This window comes from Musa acuminata, chromosome BXJ3-4 (assembly GCF_036884655.1).
Source record: "Musa acuminata AAA Group cultivar baxijiao chromosome BXJ3-4, Cavendish_Baxijiao_AAA, whole genome shotgun sequence".
Classification (NCBI taxonomy): domain Eukaryota; kingdom Viridiplantae; phylum Streptophyta; class Magnoliopsida; order Zingiberales; family Musaceae; genus Musa; species Musa acuminata.
In genome coordinates, this window is record NC_088352.1 from 2,894,659 (window position 1) to 2,910,568 (window position 15,910).

The 15,910-nt window shown below is 36.3% G+C and overlaps 2 protein-coding genes across 10 annotated transcripts; both read left to right on the plus strand.

Moving 5' to 3' along the window:
* Positions 1–710: 710 nt before the first annotated feature.
* LOC103980169 (mitochondrial import inner membrane translocase subunit TIM22-3) lies at positions 711–5,747 on the plus strand. Its single transcript, XM_009396468.3, has 5 exons — positions 711–993; positions 1,928–1,992; positions 2,248–2,320; positions 2,410–2,463; positions 5,318–5,747. The coding sequence occupies exons 1-5, from the start codon at positions 822–824 to the stop codon at positions 5,554–5,556; spliced, it is 603 nt and encodes a 200-aa protein (XP_009394743.2). The 5' UTR covers positions 711–821; the 3' UTR covers positions 5,557–5,747.
* A 1,244-nt stretch (positions 5,748–6,991) lies between these two features.
* On the plus strand, positions 6,992–14,597 carry LOC135635891 (E3 ubiquitin-protein ligase BIG BROTHER-like). 9 transcript variants are annotated; one of them, XM_065147334.1, is made up of 10 exons: positions 6,992–7,278; positions 7,366–7,458; positions 7,640–7,724; positions 7,913–8,064; positions 8,524–8,764; positions 9,751–9,785; positions 11,063–11,107; positions 12,462–12,589; positions 14,169–14,277; positions 14,360–14,597. In XM_065147334.1, the coding sequence occupies exons 3-10, from the start codon at positions 7,688–7,690 to the stop codon at positions 14,408–14,410; spliced, it is 798 nt and encodes a 265-aa protein (XP_065003406.1). In that variant the 5' UTR covers positions 6,992–7,278; positions 7,366–7,458; positions 7,640–7,687; the 3' UTR covers positions 14,411–14,597. The 9 variants fall into 9 exon arrangements, with proteins under 9 accessions (XP_065003406.1, XP_065003408.1, XP_065003407.1 ...); XM_065147336.1 differs by having other exon boundaries at positions 6,992–7,237; XM_065147335.1 differs by having other exon boundaries at positions 6,992–7,237; positions 7,389–7,458.
* The last annotated feature ends 1,313 nt before the right edge of the window (positions 14,598–15,910 follow it).

Genomic DNA, 15,910 nt, shown 5'->3' on the forward strand with positions numbered 1-15,910 from the left:
TTTCATATATTAGATATAGAAATTATCAAAGTCAATTTTTTTTTTAAAAAAATTCGCTATATAAATGTTGATTTTTCTAAAACAATACCCAATTAGTATCCTCATTTTGCTTTTCCCAAATAGTACCTTTAATTAAAAAAAAAGTCCAAATTCATCCTCAAATTTTTTTCATCTATTACAATATTTTTATTATGATGGTCAAAATAGTATGACAAAAATATTATAAAGCCTACTTAAATATACTATAAATAAGTCAAATGAAAACACTATAAACAAACCAAATGAAAACAATGTAACAGTCTAAAGCTGATAAAATAATAAATAAAATTATAATTTTTTTGATATGTATTTTTATTTTAAAATTTAAAAAAATATTATTTAAAAAAAATAAAAGAGAAGGTATTGATTAAAAAGAACTCAAAATATAAATATTTTCTAGAAAATGGATCATATATATATGTATATATATAATATTAAAGAATTTAACTGGTAAAATATTTGACTGTTTATAATAATATTCTGAAATCCCATCTTGAAATGGCAAAAATATCCATCAATACACCGAGGAGAATGACTCCCCGCTAATGATGTAATGATGTTGTATCCATCAAGATTACTCGTATATCCATCAAAAAAAGTAGCTAATCATCTTTATTTCATATAAGTCGAAGTCGGACATGGACTCCAACTGGATGGATACTGATGTATTATAAAGGGTCAGCTTGTGGTGCTCCAACACCTACACGAGGAATATTGGCCGGCCCGTTCTCGAACCCTAATCGATATAATAGAGGCTTGAATCCGCAAACGGAGCGGGGATAATGGCGAGCAGCGAAATGGCGTCTTCATCGAATCCAGAGCCCGAACGGGACGCGGAAGAGACGAACCTGAACCCCAACCCTGTCGCTCCTCCGGTCGCCCCCGTCGTCTGCCTCATGAGGTTCGCCAGCGACTCGGCCGCTGGAGGCTTCATGGGCTCCATCTTCGGTTATGGTGAGCTTTACCCCCTCCTTTGCTCTTCTTGTTTGACCCTCCTGCTCATCGACGGGTTTTCCTGCGCTAATGTCTCTATTATTGGGTTGATGTACTAGTTTCCTCTTCGATTCTTGAACAACGTTCACTAGTCGCAAGTGGAGATACGAAACGCCACCACCAGTGGTTGGGAGGCTTCCCTTTGGCTGGGGTTTCAAATCCCTGATGCCGTGATTCGAAGGAGATTCGAAATTTCGACCGAAGGGAGGCCTTCTGGATGTCCAACCACCAAGTTGACTGGGTGGTGGCAGTTTCGGTCTTGCCTTCGATCTCCATTATCACTAGTAGCTGATCATGTTTTTATGTGTTTTATAATGGTATCTCTAAGTTGCCAGGAATCACAAGAAGTGCAGTTGAACAATTATCTATCAATGATATGCTCCTCTTTGTAAAGGTTGAAACTTAACCTTCACTACCTGATGGTTAACATAGGAAGCAATAAATGGTTATGTTGGTGATCCTTTTGATGCATATACTTTCAGCTTTTAGGTCAATCATTTAGTTAGTAAAGATATAGAGGCCAATTCTTTAGTTGGTTGGCGTAGGAGCTTCTTAAGAGCTTACCAACTTGTGGCCTCTGAAGTAATGAGAAACGACGTTGGTGCCTTCTTTTTATCACTTGTATGGATATTGTTTGAGAAGCCTGTTAAGCTGTTGAAGGGGTCTATGTGTTTTATTTATACTTGAGTATCTTCCCTTTGGTGTCATGAATTATGCACCTTTTATTATTATAATATCAGCTTCACTATGCTGGAAATGTAATTCATGGTTTTTCTGAGAAGGGGTTATTAGAAGTGGTTGTAGCTTTTCATAATCTTTTTAATTTTCATGGAATATCTACTTTGGGTTTTTTCATGTTATCATGAGTGATTGATTTTAATGGATGTTTTTTCAGGAAAAGGTCTGGTAAATAAAAGAGGTTTTAGAGGCTCCTTTGGTGATGCTGGTTCTTCTGCCAAGGTTGTTCATTGCATTGTTAATTTGTTCTCATAATGTTATTCTCTGATTTCTTATCTGCAGCTTTATTGTTTACCAGTTATGAAATTTTGTGGTGGCAGCATGTGATTTGTTACTTGCTCTTGTTCTTTGCATTTCTTTTCATAATTATATTCTTTGATTTCATATGCATTTTTCTAGTTTGCCCATGGAATTTACTCTTCTTGGCAGTAGCATATTATATCTGACTTGTCATTTTATCACTGTTTTCTTTATTAGACATTTGCAATTTTGTCTGGCGTTCACAGTCTGGTTAGCTGCTTCTTAAAGAGACTGCGAGGGAAAGATGATGGTATGATATCTTTGCCATCTGTCACTTTCTCTTTTATGGATTTGTTGTTTGAGGAGCTTAATTGGTAGACTTGCAATTGTGCTTTGCAGTTATTAATGCAGGTGTAGCTGGTTGTTGCACAGGTGTTGCTTTAAGCTTTCCAGGTACTTAATTCTAGAAAACCTTGTTTCTATAGAGCATCCTTTTCTGGTGGATTACCATTTGTTATGCAGCTAAGTATGTTAACAACTTCCTAGTCCTGGACTATATTGTTTCAGCATATAATATATCCTTTAATTTGCTCATATGAACAGTATATTTCTTTCTGAATGGTTGGTTGATTACTGTTGATGTGGTGAAGTTGACTAGTCCAAAATCACAAGAAATTGTGAATCTGAAAATATCTTATTTTTGCTAATTCAAGAAGACTGAGTGCTTTAATTCTGTGAAAGAGAATATTTTTTATATCATATTTAAGACATTTATGTTAAAAATTTATAAAGAGGAACAGTTGGAAGTTTGATAAGTCATGGATAAGGTTGCAGATTCGGTAATAGGATTTAGTTAGTTGCTTGGGAGCTTGTATGATTATAAACTAGCAATTAAACCATGATATGTACAGGATATTTAAATTAACAAGTGAATTGTGAGGATGCTAAATGGATTGATGATAGAAATAAGAGTTTTGGCCATTGTACACCAATGCAAAATATTCTTTAGAGCCTAAGACGCCAACTATTTCTGTTAATGTTCTTAAGAAAATATTGTGTCTTCAAATTTCTTGGACACTGAGCAGATTTCATCCATATAAATGCATAATCTTGACAGTACCCTCAAGTAGCCAACAGCATTGAACCACCAAGTTAAGGAAACAGCAATTTGAAACCCAAAGTGGACACTTAATTTTAGCCATAAAACTTGGGAGAACTTGACAAAGATGTTAACAGATTCTTATTTGATAATGAATATTATGCAAATAAGAGTTTCACCATAGTAGGTAAGTAGGTCTCATATATTTTGAGTTGTAAGTTGTTAGTATTCTAAATTCGAAAATTTAAACAAATGAAAATGTTGTATCATTGACATCATCCACAACTTCAGTATAGCATATCCAAGATTTAAACCATAAAAGTGAAATAAGTATCAGTTTTTACTCTTTACCTTAAGGCTCTGTCTTTGCGATAAACTTGTATTAATATAAAATGCAACCAATAGAGTTAGACTCTTGGCCTGAAGCTAACATAAGACAAAGAGGATAAAGAAGGCATTGATGTAAGTCCAGAACCGAACATGGGAAGATGTACCAGTAAATGATTACCAAGGAAAAAGATAGTCTTTAAGAAGGAAAAATCATATAAGAAAGGACAATTCATGTAATTAATTATAATACTACTTTTGTAGAATATTTGGCTTAAGTTTGTGGTCGATATATGCTGTTTTCATTCTCAGAATGAAAGACCATTACAACTGAAAGAGAGAAATGGTCGATGTTTGGGAGAGTATGAATGGAGAAAAGACAGTTGGTAGTTGGTGGTTCATACTTTTATTTTCTTTGGTATCTCCTGGAAGGTTGGAACAAATTCTTAATTAGCAAGCTTCACCATATCTCAATGGGAACAAAATTGATCCTGGGGATTAGGATTGAGGTATGTTCAAATTGGATAAATTGCAACATCAGTCAAGTTTATTTGAAAAGATTCTAATCAGTTGGGATTAACTGGTTTGGTTAGAACCAGTAAGGATCCAGGCCAAATGTTGTTGCATCCTATATCTAATCTTTTGAACTCAGTGACATAGTTGAACTATGTATACCGGTGTTGATGTCTCCACTATCTTGGTGGTTAGAGTAGAGACTCACTGTGTTCATTGCTACCATGAAATGGACCCCAGAGTTCTCCGACAATTCTGAGATGATGGGCCAAACCAATCACCTTTCAAAGCTTGATATTGGAATTAAAAAAATATAGTCACAAAGTCATCATTGATATTGGAATTAAAAAAATATAGTAACAAAGCCATCACATTACATGGTCAATACCATAGATGCAGTTGGGACCAACCACTTGAAACTACGGCTGCACTTCTATTGGCCTTCTCTCCCATCTTTGGTGAGTGATATATTGGATGTGGTGGGCCTTTTCTTCAGAATCCTCAGTGATGTCATCCTTGTATGCTATTCTATGCATGCTATAGGAGTTCTCTCTGCTGCTTAGTATGCTAGGAAACGGGAACAACTGCTGTAGTTATGTTAATAAAAAAAATGGGCAATCATTATTTTTGTCGAAGGATAGGGTTGATCGTTGGAACTCCAAAACCATAATGGTACTTCATGAACTAACACATGTCAATGCTTTTGTTTTCCTGCAAATAATTTACATGGCCATACTGTTGTTAATTTTGTTCTTAAAAGTTAATAAAACATGGCTAGTAAAAGTAAGTCGTGCTTATTATGTGTTTCTACTGGTTATAAGGTTGCTAAGTTTTGTTTCTCTTATATATTTGAGTTATTAAGGTTACTATTTTTGTTTCTCTTAAATATCGAGTTATGGTGCAAAGCTTTGATATTCCAAGTCACATTTGTATATGTTCTTGAAAGGTTAAAACATTTGCGTCACAACGCAGCCTGATGAGTAACTTTACTCTAACTTGATGAGCTTAAAATTACGTGGCCCAAAATGCTCAATCGAATTTAGTAATACAGATCCAACTAACCATGTATATAATCATAATCATCCTTCCATTTTCAAGGTGAGGCCAAATTGAAGTGCAACAATTTGTGTGCATATCTCTCTCCAAATCTTTCTACATATTTATCCCTCCAAGGCTATAAATCTTTGTCTGGATAACACCCATGGTAGCTAGAAACATGTGCAACATCCAAGTTTTACAACCATAGTTTTACATGGATGACCAAACTATATTTCCGGTATTTTGGTTGCACATATATTTATTTTTGTTTGCCAATAATTTTTTCTGTGTTTTATATATTTTATCAACTTGGCCTTTCTCATCTTCCAGGTGCACCCCATGCGTTGCTTCAGAGCTGCCTCACCTTTGGTGCATTCTCATTTGTCATGGAAGGACTCAACAAGCAGCAGCCTGCATCGGCAAAATCTTTCTCTTCTGGCCAAGAGATCACCAAGAGCCCAAAGAATGTGCTTCCTCCCTTCACTCTCCCTCTTCCTCCCACTCTCATGGAGGGCTTCTCTTCCTTCTGTAAATCCTTATCGAAGCCCAGGAGTCCAATTCCCCGGTGACTGCTGCAAATTACCCTCTTCCTCCCTTTTGTTCTTCAGGTCACAGAGAATTGCTGTAACCATTTGCTCTCTGTCACTGTCTGGTTGCATTTATTTTTCTCATTCATCTCCTAACGCTGACATCCCATGATCGACTGAACTGAGCACAATGTTATGAGTTGTTTGAATCCAGGTTTTCCTTTTCCCTTCGAGTGATGCAGCAAAGGCAAACATAAATCCTCCTTATTTTATTCCTATTGTGATAAAATATAAATAACAAAAACTAATATTAATGCAGGTACATACTTAAGGTTTATCGCAACACTGCATATCGTTTAAAGTGTTTATGTATTGTGTGTTGGTTTTGATGTATTGTGTGTTGGTTTTGATGTGTTTATATCCATAGCTGATTGGTACATTGGTTTGAACATAAATTATACTCATACTATTATAAATTATTTTTTATTTTCTTATAATTATTTTTCATTTGCACATTCTTCTCATTATAATCACGGTCACACCATCCAATTAGATGTTGCATTCTTACGTGAATCCATCGGTTTATCATGTTACTAATGATCCTCTTATGCGGGGTCTCACAGAGAAAATTAAATGACTAGTAATAGAGACGCAAGTCAAAGTTGCCGCATCTGCTCGTACCCTCTCCTTCACGCTTGACCAACGAGAGGCGTCCCCACACGCAAAGTACCTGCTACTTCGTTTTGCTTTCGGCGTAAAAGAATGGAAAGCAGCGTTTTGTTTCGCTGCCGCGAACTCCGCTTTCCCGAGTAGGCTCGGTGGTTTGGGACTTCCACACTCGTAAGATACACTTAAAGTCGTCACAGGCCGTTCCGTCGCGTGACACGCAAGCCTTCTACCTCGTCCACATGGCCTCTCGTAAGCTCCTTTCTGCGTGGGCCCCGCGCATCGGTCTTCAACCCCATTGCATTGTACTAATATATGACATACAAAACAACCGTAAGAAAGAAAAATAAATTCTAACGATATCCAACGACATTTTATATATTTAACATTTTAATATTAATGTTCAAATTCAATATTCTAAAATAGTTAACCCGAGGTTAGTGAACGCGTGTTAATGGAAGTGAATTGTTTAAGCTTTGCATGAGACCTGACCGTCATAATAATATCGGAAACACTCAATTGTGCGTGAAACATGTTTTTAAGAATCTGCTTTTGTTGGTGCTCTCAGACAGTTTGGTAACGTTGCATCCACCATCTGCATATTAGAATTGACGGCTCGATCTGATATATTAAACCATAATAACAGCGTTATTTTAGTTTAAATCGTTATCTATACCGAATTCACATCATCGCCTCCTTCCTTAACATCCGATATATACAGCCGATACGATACGATACAGCGTAGCACTTACCGATACGATTCCTCATCCTGAAAAAGAACACACATAAAAAACACTTCCTGAGAAAAAAAACAAAAGCAGCGTGGAGAAGAGGGTGGTGAGCAGAGAGAGAGAGAGAGAGGGGAGAGAGCGGTGCACAGTGGGCGAACCAACACGCGATCAACATCTCCTCGCTCGACCCTTTTCTCTCTCCTAGAGACCTTCCTCTGGATCGACCTCCATTGCCGTTTCACCTCTCCGATCTTCCATGTTCTTTCCTGCAATGACCGTTTCTTCGATTTTACTCGGAGCGGTTTGCGCGATCGCGTTCCAATAAGGTGCGGATGCTCGCTTTCCCTTCAGGGTTCCGGCGACCTTGGTGCTTTTCTCGACCATGACATCTAGTAACTAGATCACGCGAGGATTTTTTTTGTTGTTATTCAACACTGTCTTCGATGTAGAATAGGATGCTTATGGTTTCATCCTCAGTGTGGCTGATTCATGTTCGGATCGATTTGGTTTGCTACTAGTTGAACGGTTGGGTTATCATCTTTAGCAGGTAAGATTACTAGCTGGACATTTGGCTTTTTTGCTCACGGTTTTCATGTCTCAACAATTTAATACAATCAATTAATCTTGATGACAGTTTTGATGTGAATAAATCTTAGAAATATAAAATCGATACTAAAACAAGGTTTTAAGAGCATTAAATAGACTCATTATGATCATGCTAATGGTAGGTGCTGCAGTTTGGAAAAAAGCGACAAGTCGCCAACTTGGCTTTGCATATGCTTCGTTTGGGGATTTTGCTCAGCTCTGGTTCACGTTAGAAGAAAATTTTTTCTTGTTTCCTGATTATTATCTGTAAATATGCATTTGCTCTTGATTGCATTCTTTTGCTTTAGCTGGTCTTTTATGTTTTGAGTTGGTGTTAATTTTTTTTTCTCCTTAAACAATTCTTTTCTATTTTTGATAAGTCTTTGTGATTAGTTTTGATCATTATAAACTGGCAGGATATGATGAAATGGATGGTAACAGACAGATGGAGGTTCATTATATAAATACTGGTTTTCCTTACACTGTCACCGAAAGCTTTATGGATTTGTTTGAAGGCCTCACATATGCTCAGGCTGATACTGCCCTTGCAGAAGTTTTGCATGACCAGGTAGCTTAATACCTTAAATAGTGTTATATTTGTTTCTATCATGCTTCCATAAACTTGCTGATATTGTTCGATAGATCTGTTTGCCCGAGTAATGATCAAGTTCACTAATATCATGTAACAAGCTACGTGCGGTGATTCTTATGATTCAGTGGTTAGCATTTAGTATATATTATGTCTAATTGTACCTAAGAAATCACAGGAAACTTGAACATTTTTTCTTTAAGTCTGTAAAGGCACTGTCGTTGATAATTTGATTTCCAAGTAAGATGCATTCTTTTACCTTATGTGCAGACACATCAATGAGATTTTGGTACTATTAAATGCATACAAATATTACTTTGTTAGTATTTTTGGCTTTGTTTATTATGATCTTTTTTGTGTGGATAATCCAAGAAAAATATGGATTCTACATTCATCTTATGTCATCTTGAGGAAATATAAATATGGTTAACTTTGCAGGGTAACACATACTGGTCAATGATGTACGCAAACCCATATAAATATGAATTTTCTGGCTCTTCCACTAATTCATATTATGATTTTGGACACACCTATGAGATCAATGATCATACACAAAGATTGGATGAAGGAAGGAGAGCATGGGACAACCCTACAGTTTTGAACAACTTAGATTTGCCACAGCAAGCCCAGCATGGCAATGAAGTTCACCATGCAAGTAGAAATCCTGGAGCTGAGGAACGTAAGTAATTTTTCAGTTCATTATATTGCAATGTTCTAATATAATTTTTTTTGAAGAACCAAAAAGATGATCATGAATTTGTTTGTTTTTCATGAGGTGACCTATTCTAAAGCAAATATAAATGTTTTTTTTATTTAGTGTGTAATAGTTTGTTGAGGTGTGATTTATCAAATTTGGACTTCATTATGGTTATTTCAGCTTTTTAAAAAGCCTCAATAGTAATACTTCACACCTCATATTTATAACTGGACTGGTGATAAATAGAATTACTCTTTCCTGAAAAAGAAAACAGAAGCATGCAGAGGATATTTTGTTAAACGGTGCTGGAACAACTTTGTTTAGTTAAAAGAAATGGATAGCAGCATTTACATGTTGGCAGAGTTATATCAGAATGAACTAATGAAAATACAACAATACCATAGGCCAACTTGAACAAGTTTGTAATTTCCGATTAGTAGAATAGCATGCATTTTTCAGACAAACCAAAAGCCATCGTTAAAATAGAAAATGATTAAAGAATATACCAAAAGAAATCACTAGTAAGGTACATGAACAATCAAAATTTCTTTCGGAATGTGATGAAGGAATCACCGGTCTTAAGAAACAAAAAAAAATCTTTTGGAAATTGGTAGGACAACTAAGTTTTGGCCATTGTTTTGCTCTTCCGAATCTTTTATTTTTTATCTTTGTTGAGATTACTGTAATTTTTTTGCAACCTTGGAGTAGCAATAATAGGTAAAAAAAATGTCTTCTTTTAGTATGATTATAATTTTGAGATTTTTCAAAGTGATAAATTTGGGACTAGATAGCAATATCCCAATGAAAAGGGACTTTGAGATTGCTTAAATATAGCACTGTATTTTCCAAATTATAGAGGGACGGTTTAGAATATGTCCTTAGATATAATAAGGGAATGCAGTTACTTTAAAGTTATTCTTCCAATTAATTCTATCACCATGATGTTTAATTTCTTTTTTTATGTGCAGGCACTCGGGTTCACCGAAATTCTAGTGGTTCTCAGGTGCAAGGTTCTTCCATATGCATCTTGATTTTTTGAACTAGCAAGAACTGAATATTAGAGATCACAATCACCTATCCAATTACTGATATTCTTTGGATAATGTCTCTTCACATTTGTGCTTGTGCATGCTGTTCTTCACCCTTGTTATATTATTAGAATTTTATGTTGCTTCCTTTGCAAACATTTTTGCCATAACTTCACCGATAAGATGTTGCACCATTAAGTTGTGCAGAAACTGGGATCTGTGAGACCTGATTCGGATTTAACAAAGTGGTTTATCACATCAGTTAAGCATGGTTGACTGCCCACAATAACTTTTTAAAATCTTAACAATAAATATTGCAATATCCCAGTCCCATCTTGGACTGTTATGGTATTGGTCCTAACTGAGTTTTGGTCCACTCGGTTCAACTATTGGTCTTTCCAAGTGTGTTCATTGTATACTCTGATTCCAGTGGATTATCATGCCAAGAGACTGGCTTCGAGCACCAGTTGTAGGAGGCGTCTCAGGGAATATAGTGGCAACGGCAATTTCAGAATATGTATCATGAGTTCCAGTAGGGTTTTGGAGGTCTTGATGATGTTTCCTGGTTTACAGTAGGGTTTCAGCTGATATAGTGGGCTGTGCATGAAAAAAGAATGATGTGACTGCTGATACCAATATGTAGATGCAGCATGTCTCACCATTAATTAAATACTTGTCTGATGCATTGAATTGCTTTCATCTTTTATGCTGCTTCTTCAGTATAAACAATTGTTTACTGCTAGAAGTCCATGTTGCCCTTGTGTTTCCTATCATTCCTACATGCTCTTGCTATTTGTTATTTCGAAGCGGTATCTCAATGGAGTCTGGCCTTTGTGGAAATTAAATTTGATCGTTTAATAACAAAGTGACAAAATTGTTTCGGATCCTTCGATCCTAAACTTAGAGCAAGTATACAGTAGGCTCTAACAATTATTACATGCCTTTAAGATTGCTTATTGGTAAGGCAGCATTTCCAACATAAGTTTGCAAATAAAAACCATGATAAAACTTACTGTGTTTTGTTTGACAATCATAATTATAAAAATGTAGTCATTGCCATTACCTATTGTGTTATTGTTGCTTTTCAATATTCTGTTAATACACTACATCCGAGCTCAGTTTGAAGTTTTCAATAACTTATTATTATGTTTTTTTGGATTCACCTAATGCAAGTTAAAAGATTTATTATTTTCACTTATTAGATTTGCTTGTGCATCTCAGATGGCTAATTCTTTCTTTTAAACTGTGGTAGGTCATATGGCATGATAATATTGACCCTGATAATATGACATACGAGGTTTGTTTTTTATTTTTGTTATTGTACATAGACTTTGGTTAATTCAATAGGAGCATCATTGTATGAACATGATTTCAGGTGCATCATGTCAGACACTATTGTTTAATTTTCCAATGCATCACATTTCTCTGCTTTCTTATTAAATACAGAAAGTCATAAACAACGGTATAATACACCACAAAACGAAAGTGCTTTTGTAGGCTTAGCAGGAACAGTCACTGTTTACTTAATAATGTGCATCTTGTAATATAGGCAGTCTTGCAACTAATTGGATAGCATATAATTACATTAAAAGTTTAAGTTAATCTCAGTATATGATACTAACAAACATCTAAGTTCAGCAACCAGAACAGGTGTAGTTAGTTAGCGATTAGTACAACTTAGTTAGGGTAAATCTTTTTTGCAGATAGTGAGACCATTAAAAGCTAAAAGATGGTTGTATGTAACAAGGCAACCTATTGAGTGTGAAAACACCTTCAGCCATGGTCCACTAGCAACAGAATAGGTTTAAATTTTAATACATAAGTGGATGGAAGATTTTCTTCTCCATGAAATGCGAGATATTGGTCAACGAGACAAATTTTCTCATGTAGATAAATTGGTTATTTCCCCACATGTAGGAATTTTCTATGCTGAAGACTATTTCTTACAATATAGTACATAATTGCTGTCTTTCCTGCTACGTGCTGCCATAGCATTCTTGCATCAATGTTGCTGTCATATTTGTTGCTTACCACTATGCATTTCGCTACCCATGCCTGCTCACCATTTCTGACTGACACTAGCACTGCTCACCATGTCTTTGTGTTGCTTGACATAGGAGCTGGGGAAAATACTTAATTAAATGATATTGTACATGTGGAAGTACACAACATTTCGGCAATAGTTCTATATAGGTTTCAGCTTAGTTATAATTACAGACCACATCGGGATGCCATCTTTCTCTGCATGAACCACATAGGTGCTACATAACACTAGAAATCAATGGCTATTGACCAGTCTTGTTACTAGCAAATGTAGATATGATGCTGAGTTGTTAACTGCAAAGATATTTTGCAAGATAATTATTCTCATGTTGTGAGATATTTGGTCCCTTATTTTGGAATTAGTATCTCTTGGTGGATTTCTGGACGTGTGTAACTTGCTTAGTGGGGTACACTTCTTTTCATTTCAAGATAATGATGTTATTTACTAATATAGAAAACCATGTTGTGGAACTCTTGGAGTGACTATAATAACAATAAAAATGTACTGTTGAATAACATACTGATTACTGACCACGTGATAAACTTTCCAGTCATTTTTATTACCCTTGATATTAATTTAAAATTCACTTATTTGTCCTTTGCGGCAGGAATTGCTTGAGTTGGGTGAGGCAATTGGAACACACAGCCGTGGTCTTACCCAAGAGCGTATTGCTTCGCTTCCTGTCAAAAAGTACAAGTGTAGCTTATTTTCTAAGAAGAAAACACAACATGAGAGGTAAATCCTGGTCCTTGTGGTTCTCCTAGTATCAAGCATAGACATTTCTGTTTCTCATGGTGTTTATTGTCCATTCATCATCACTAAATTAATTCTTTTCAGCTTTGGTTTTCATTCCAGACAAAAATTATGCAGTTTTAGGATGTAGTCTTCTCATATCTTTTGTGCCCTTTAGATATGTATGTCTGCCAACGTAGATGGTTTTTGACGAGTTGCAATGGTCCCTTAAAGGCCAAAAAAGTACTAGCCCCCATCAATTGCGTGAGAATAGGCTTTGATGATATCCAATGAAATATAGACCTTTTATAAGACTTCTGATATTTCCCTTTTTGGTTGTCCTGTTGAATTGGATTGAAAAGCCAACATGACCTTCTCTACAAGATGAGGAACACCATGTCTGAGGGAGGAAGAGTTCTGATGAGCTGATGACCCTGATGGTTCCACCTGGGAACATGGAAAGGGTGGAGCTTAGAATATGCTCTGGTGGGTCTCCCACAAATTGTTCCTGTCAATTTATTTAAAAGGGAATGGTTACAGCATAGGAAAAGTTAATTTAAGAGTTGAAATGTAAAAGACAGAAGAAGTGTCCTCTTACATGCCTTATGTCCTGTTTTAAAGTGGGGTTCTCATAACCACCTGCCGCTTGTGGGGTTGGGTAGGGAACAAGAGGAACCAATTTTGTCTCATCAGGTTGGTTGCGCGAGTAGTGTCCATTATGCACTGCATGTCAACACACGCGGGGTTAGTAGTAGTTGTTAGGAGGCAACATATTTAGAACAGTAGTTTTTTTATGTTGATGTAGCACTGGGCCATAAGGTTGAGCTATAGTTGGTAAGTGTACCCTAATCTGACTTCTATCATAGATTAGATCCAATTTGCCGTCATCTGGATTATAGTGTGTGTTTTGCTTACTTGTGTTGCTAATTTCAGTCTTTATTTTCCAGAGTCGTATATCTTGCATCCTGTTAGGAAGTCTAGATCATTGAACATCTGGAATAATTTGTTCCTGATAAAAAATCCAATTTTTTGAACACAGTCCTTCATCACCCACATGTTGCTGGTTTCTCATGACAACCTCAGAACTGTTCTTTGAAAGGTTCACTAAATATGACAAGCATGGTTAGACTGCAGACGAGCTGAAGCAAACTTTTCATAAACAACCACAATTTACTTGCAGTGTATTTCTTGTTTGTTGAATACCATCACATTTCTATGCTTCCTTGGGTATGTTCTGCATTATTATTCTGCTACATGTATTTGTTTTGCTTAGTTACTTGCAAGTAACAACATATATTCATCCTTCTCTAATCAAACATCACAACTTGCATGTTTTGGCAACCATCAAAATTCGTTGTCAAATTCTCTAGATCAGCACACACTTTTTCTGAAAATGCCTAGAAAAAAGGGCCTCTGAACATATATGCAGGGCTTGTGAATGCATTTATAAACATATTTAAATATCATATATATTCATACAAATACTTACAGAGATATGCACACATTGGCACATATGCAATGATGAAAGATTGGACTTTTAGCTATGCGGGTTTTGTTTGATGATATCACTTTCTGGTTCCAGATGTGTCATTTGCCAGATGAAATATAGGAGAGGTGATCGACAAATGATCCTTCCGTGCAAGCACTCATACCATTCTGTCTGTGTGACAAGATGGCTCAACATAAACAAGGTAGCTAAGATGCTCTTCTTGGTTGATGAAGGTTTTGTTGGAAAGTTTATCCACTAATGCTGAATAAATTTTTGTGTTGCAGGCATGTCCAATTTGCTTTGTTGAGGTACCAGCTGAAGAACTGAAGCCATAATGATTTCTATTTAGCAAATTGCATGGACGTGTTTAGCCAAATTACACTGCAAAAGCTGTTTTGTTTTCTCTCTCTTGTTGTAGTCTTCATGTTTGAGGTTTACAGAAACTAGATTGATTCCTGAGTTGTCCTTATCTAAGAGTTGTACATTTCAAATAGGTGAATCGATAGAATCATTTGGCCAGCATTCCCTATTTGTCATATGAAGTGTGAAATGTTCTACTCTGTGCCAGGTCGAGTAAGTGCTCGTTACATTTGTGTATGCGCTAAATATGTATCAGGACAAACAGTGAATGCTGTATAAATTGGCATTTCAAGATTCATGCTAGGAATCATAGTGAGCCACTGTTCCTTCAAGATATCATCTCGCTCTGGCTTGATTGATGCCTTTGAGATTCCGGCATGAGATTTTGGTCCACGGTCCCTGCCATGTCATTTTTCTTGCTCTTTGGCTTCTGTCAAAATTGAAAGGGTGAATTAAAAAAAAAAAAACTCCAATGAGAATGTTTTTTTTTTTTTTGCATAACATCTTATCTTTTAAAAAATTTTACGGAACGTCATTGTCGTACGGATTTATCGTCACTTTCATGACTCCCATAAAACTCGCCTCGCCCTCGCACATAAGAAGATATGGTTAGGTTTGTAAAGTCAATAATAGCCCTTGCATAAGGAGAGGGTATGATAAGATCATTGTTGTCACCCGTTACATAACGATAGAGACTATGGGTTTAACGAGAATTAGGGACAGACATAACGATAGAGATTGTGGGTCTAACGAGAGTTAGGGATAGAGGCGACGATATATCTAATAGGGCAAAGGGGATGAGAGGTGATGGTGGAGATGACACAAGGGGAGTATAGGATGAAGGTGAGAGGTGGTGGTGGAGATGACACAAGGGGAGTATAGGGTGAAGGTGGAGGTAGGTCCAACGGGAGTCATGGGTAAACTAGTTATTTATAAAAAAATACTCTATAAATTTTTTTGAAAGTTGGGGTGTTCCGTTGGAATTTCTCAAAGATATGACTTTTTATGAGAATTCACCTAAATTAGAATATATTTTAAGTGAATACTCAAAAAAACTTAACTTTGATAATTTTTCAAATAACATCTCAATTTTGAAAAGATTATTTTACCCTTACCCCCATCGGATCCATCATCGTCTCCTTCCTATGTTTCCTCCACCATCATCCTTGTGCCGTCATCGAACCTTTGGGGTGTTGTGGCCGCCCATGCTAGCACTAGTTGTCTCAACCTCTTATCATGGGCATTGACAGTCTTGTTTACGAAGACGACCAAAGACGTCGATAGCAATGAGTACTTGTTCGATAGAAGGGGGGGCGATTGACATGGTAGCCCGCTCATGAAAGCAAAAGCACGATGCGAAGAGGGGATCGATCAGCGGGGTGGAGGGTGATCATCATAGGGGTATCATGATTATTTTTTTAAAAATATTCTATGAAATTTTTTTAAGGTTAAGACACTATATAAAACATTATCAA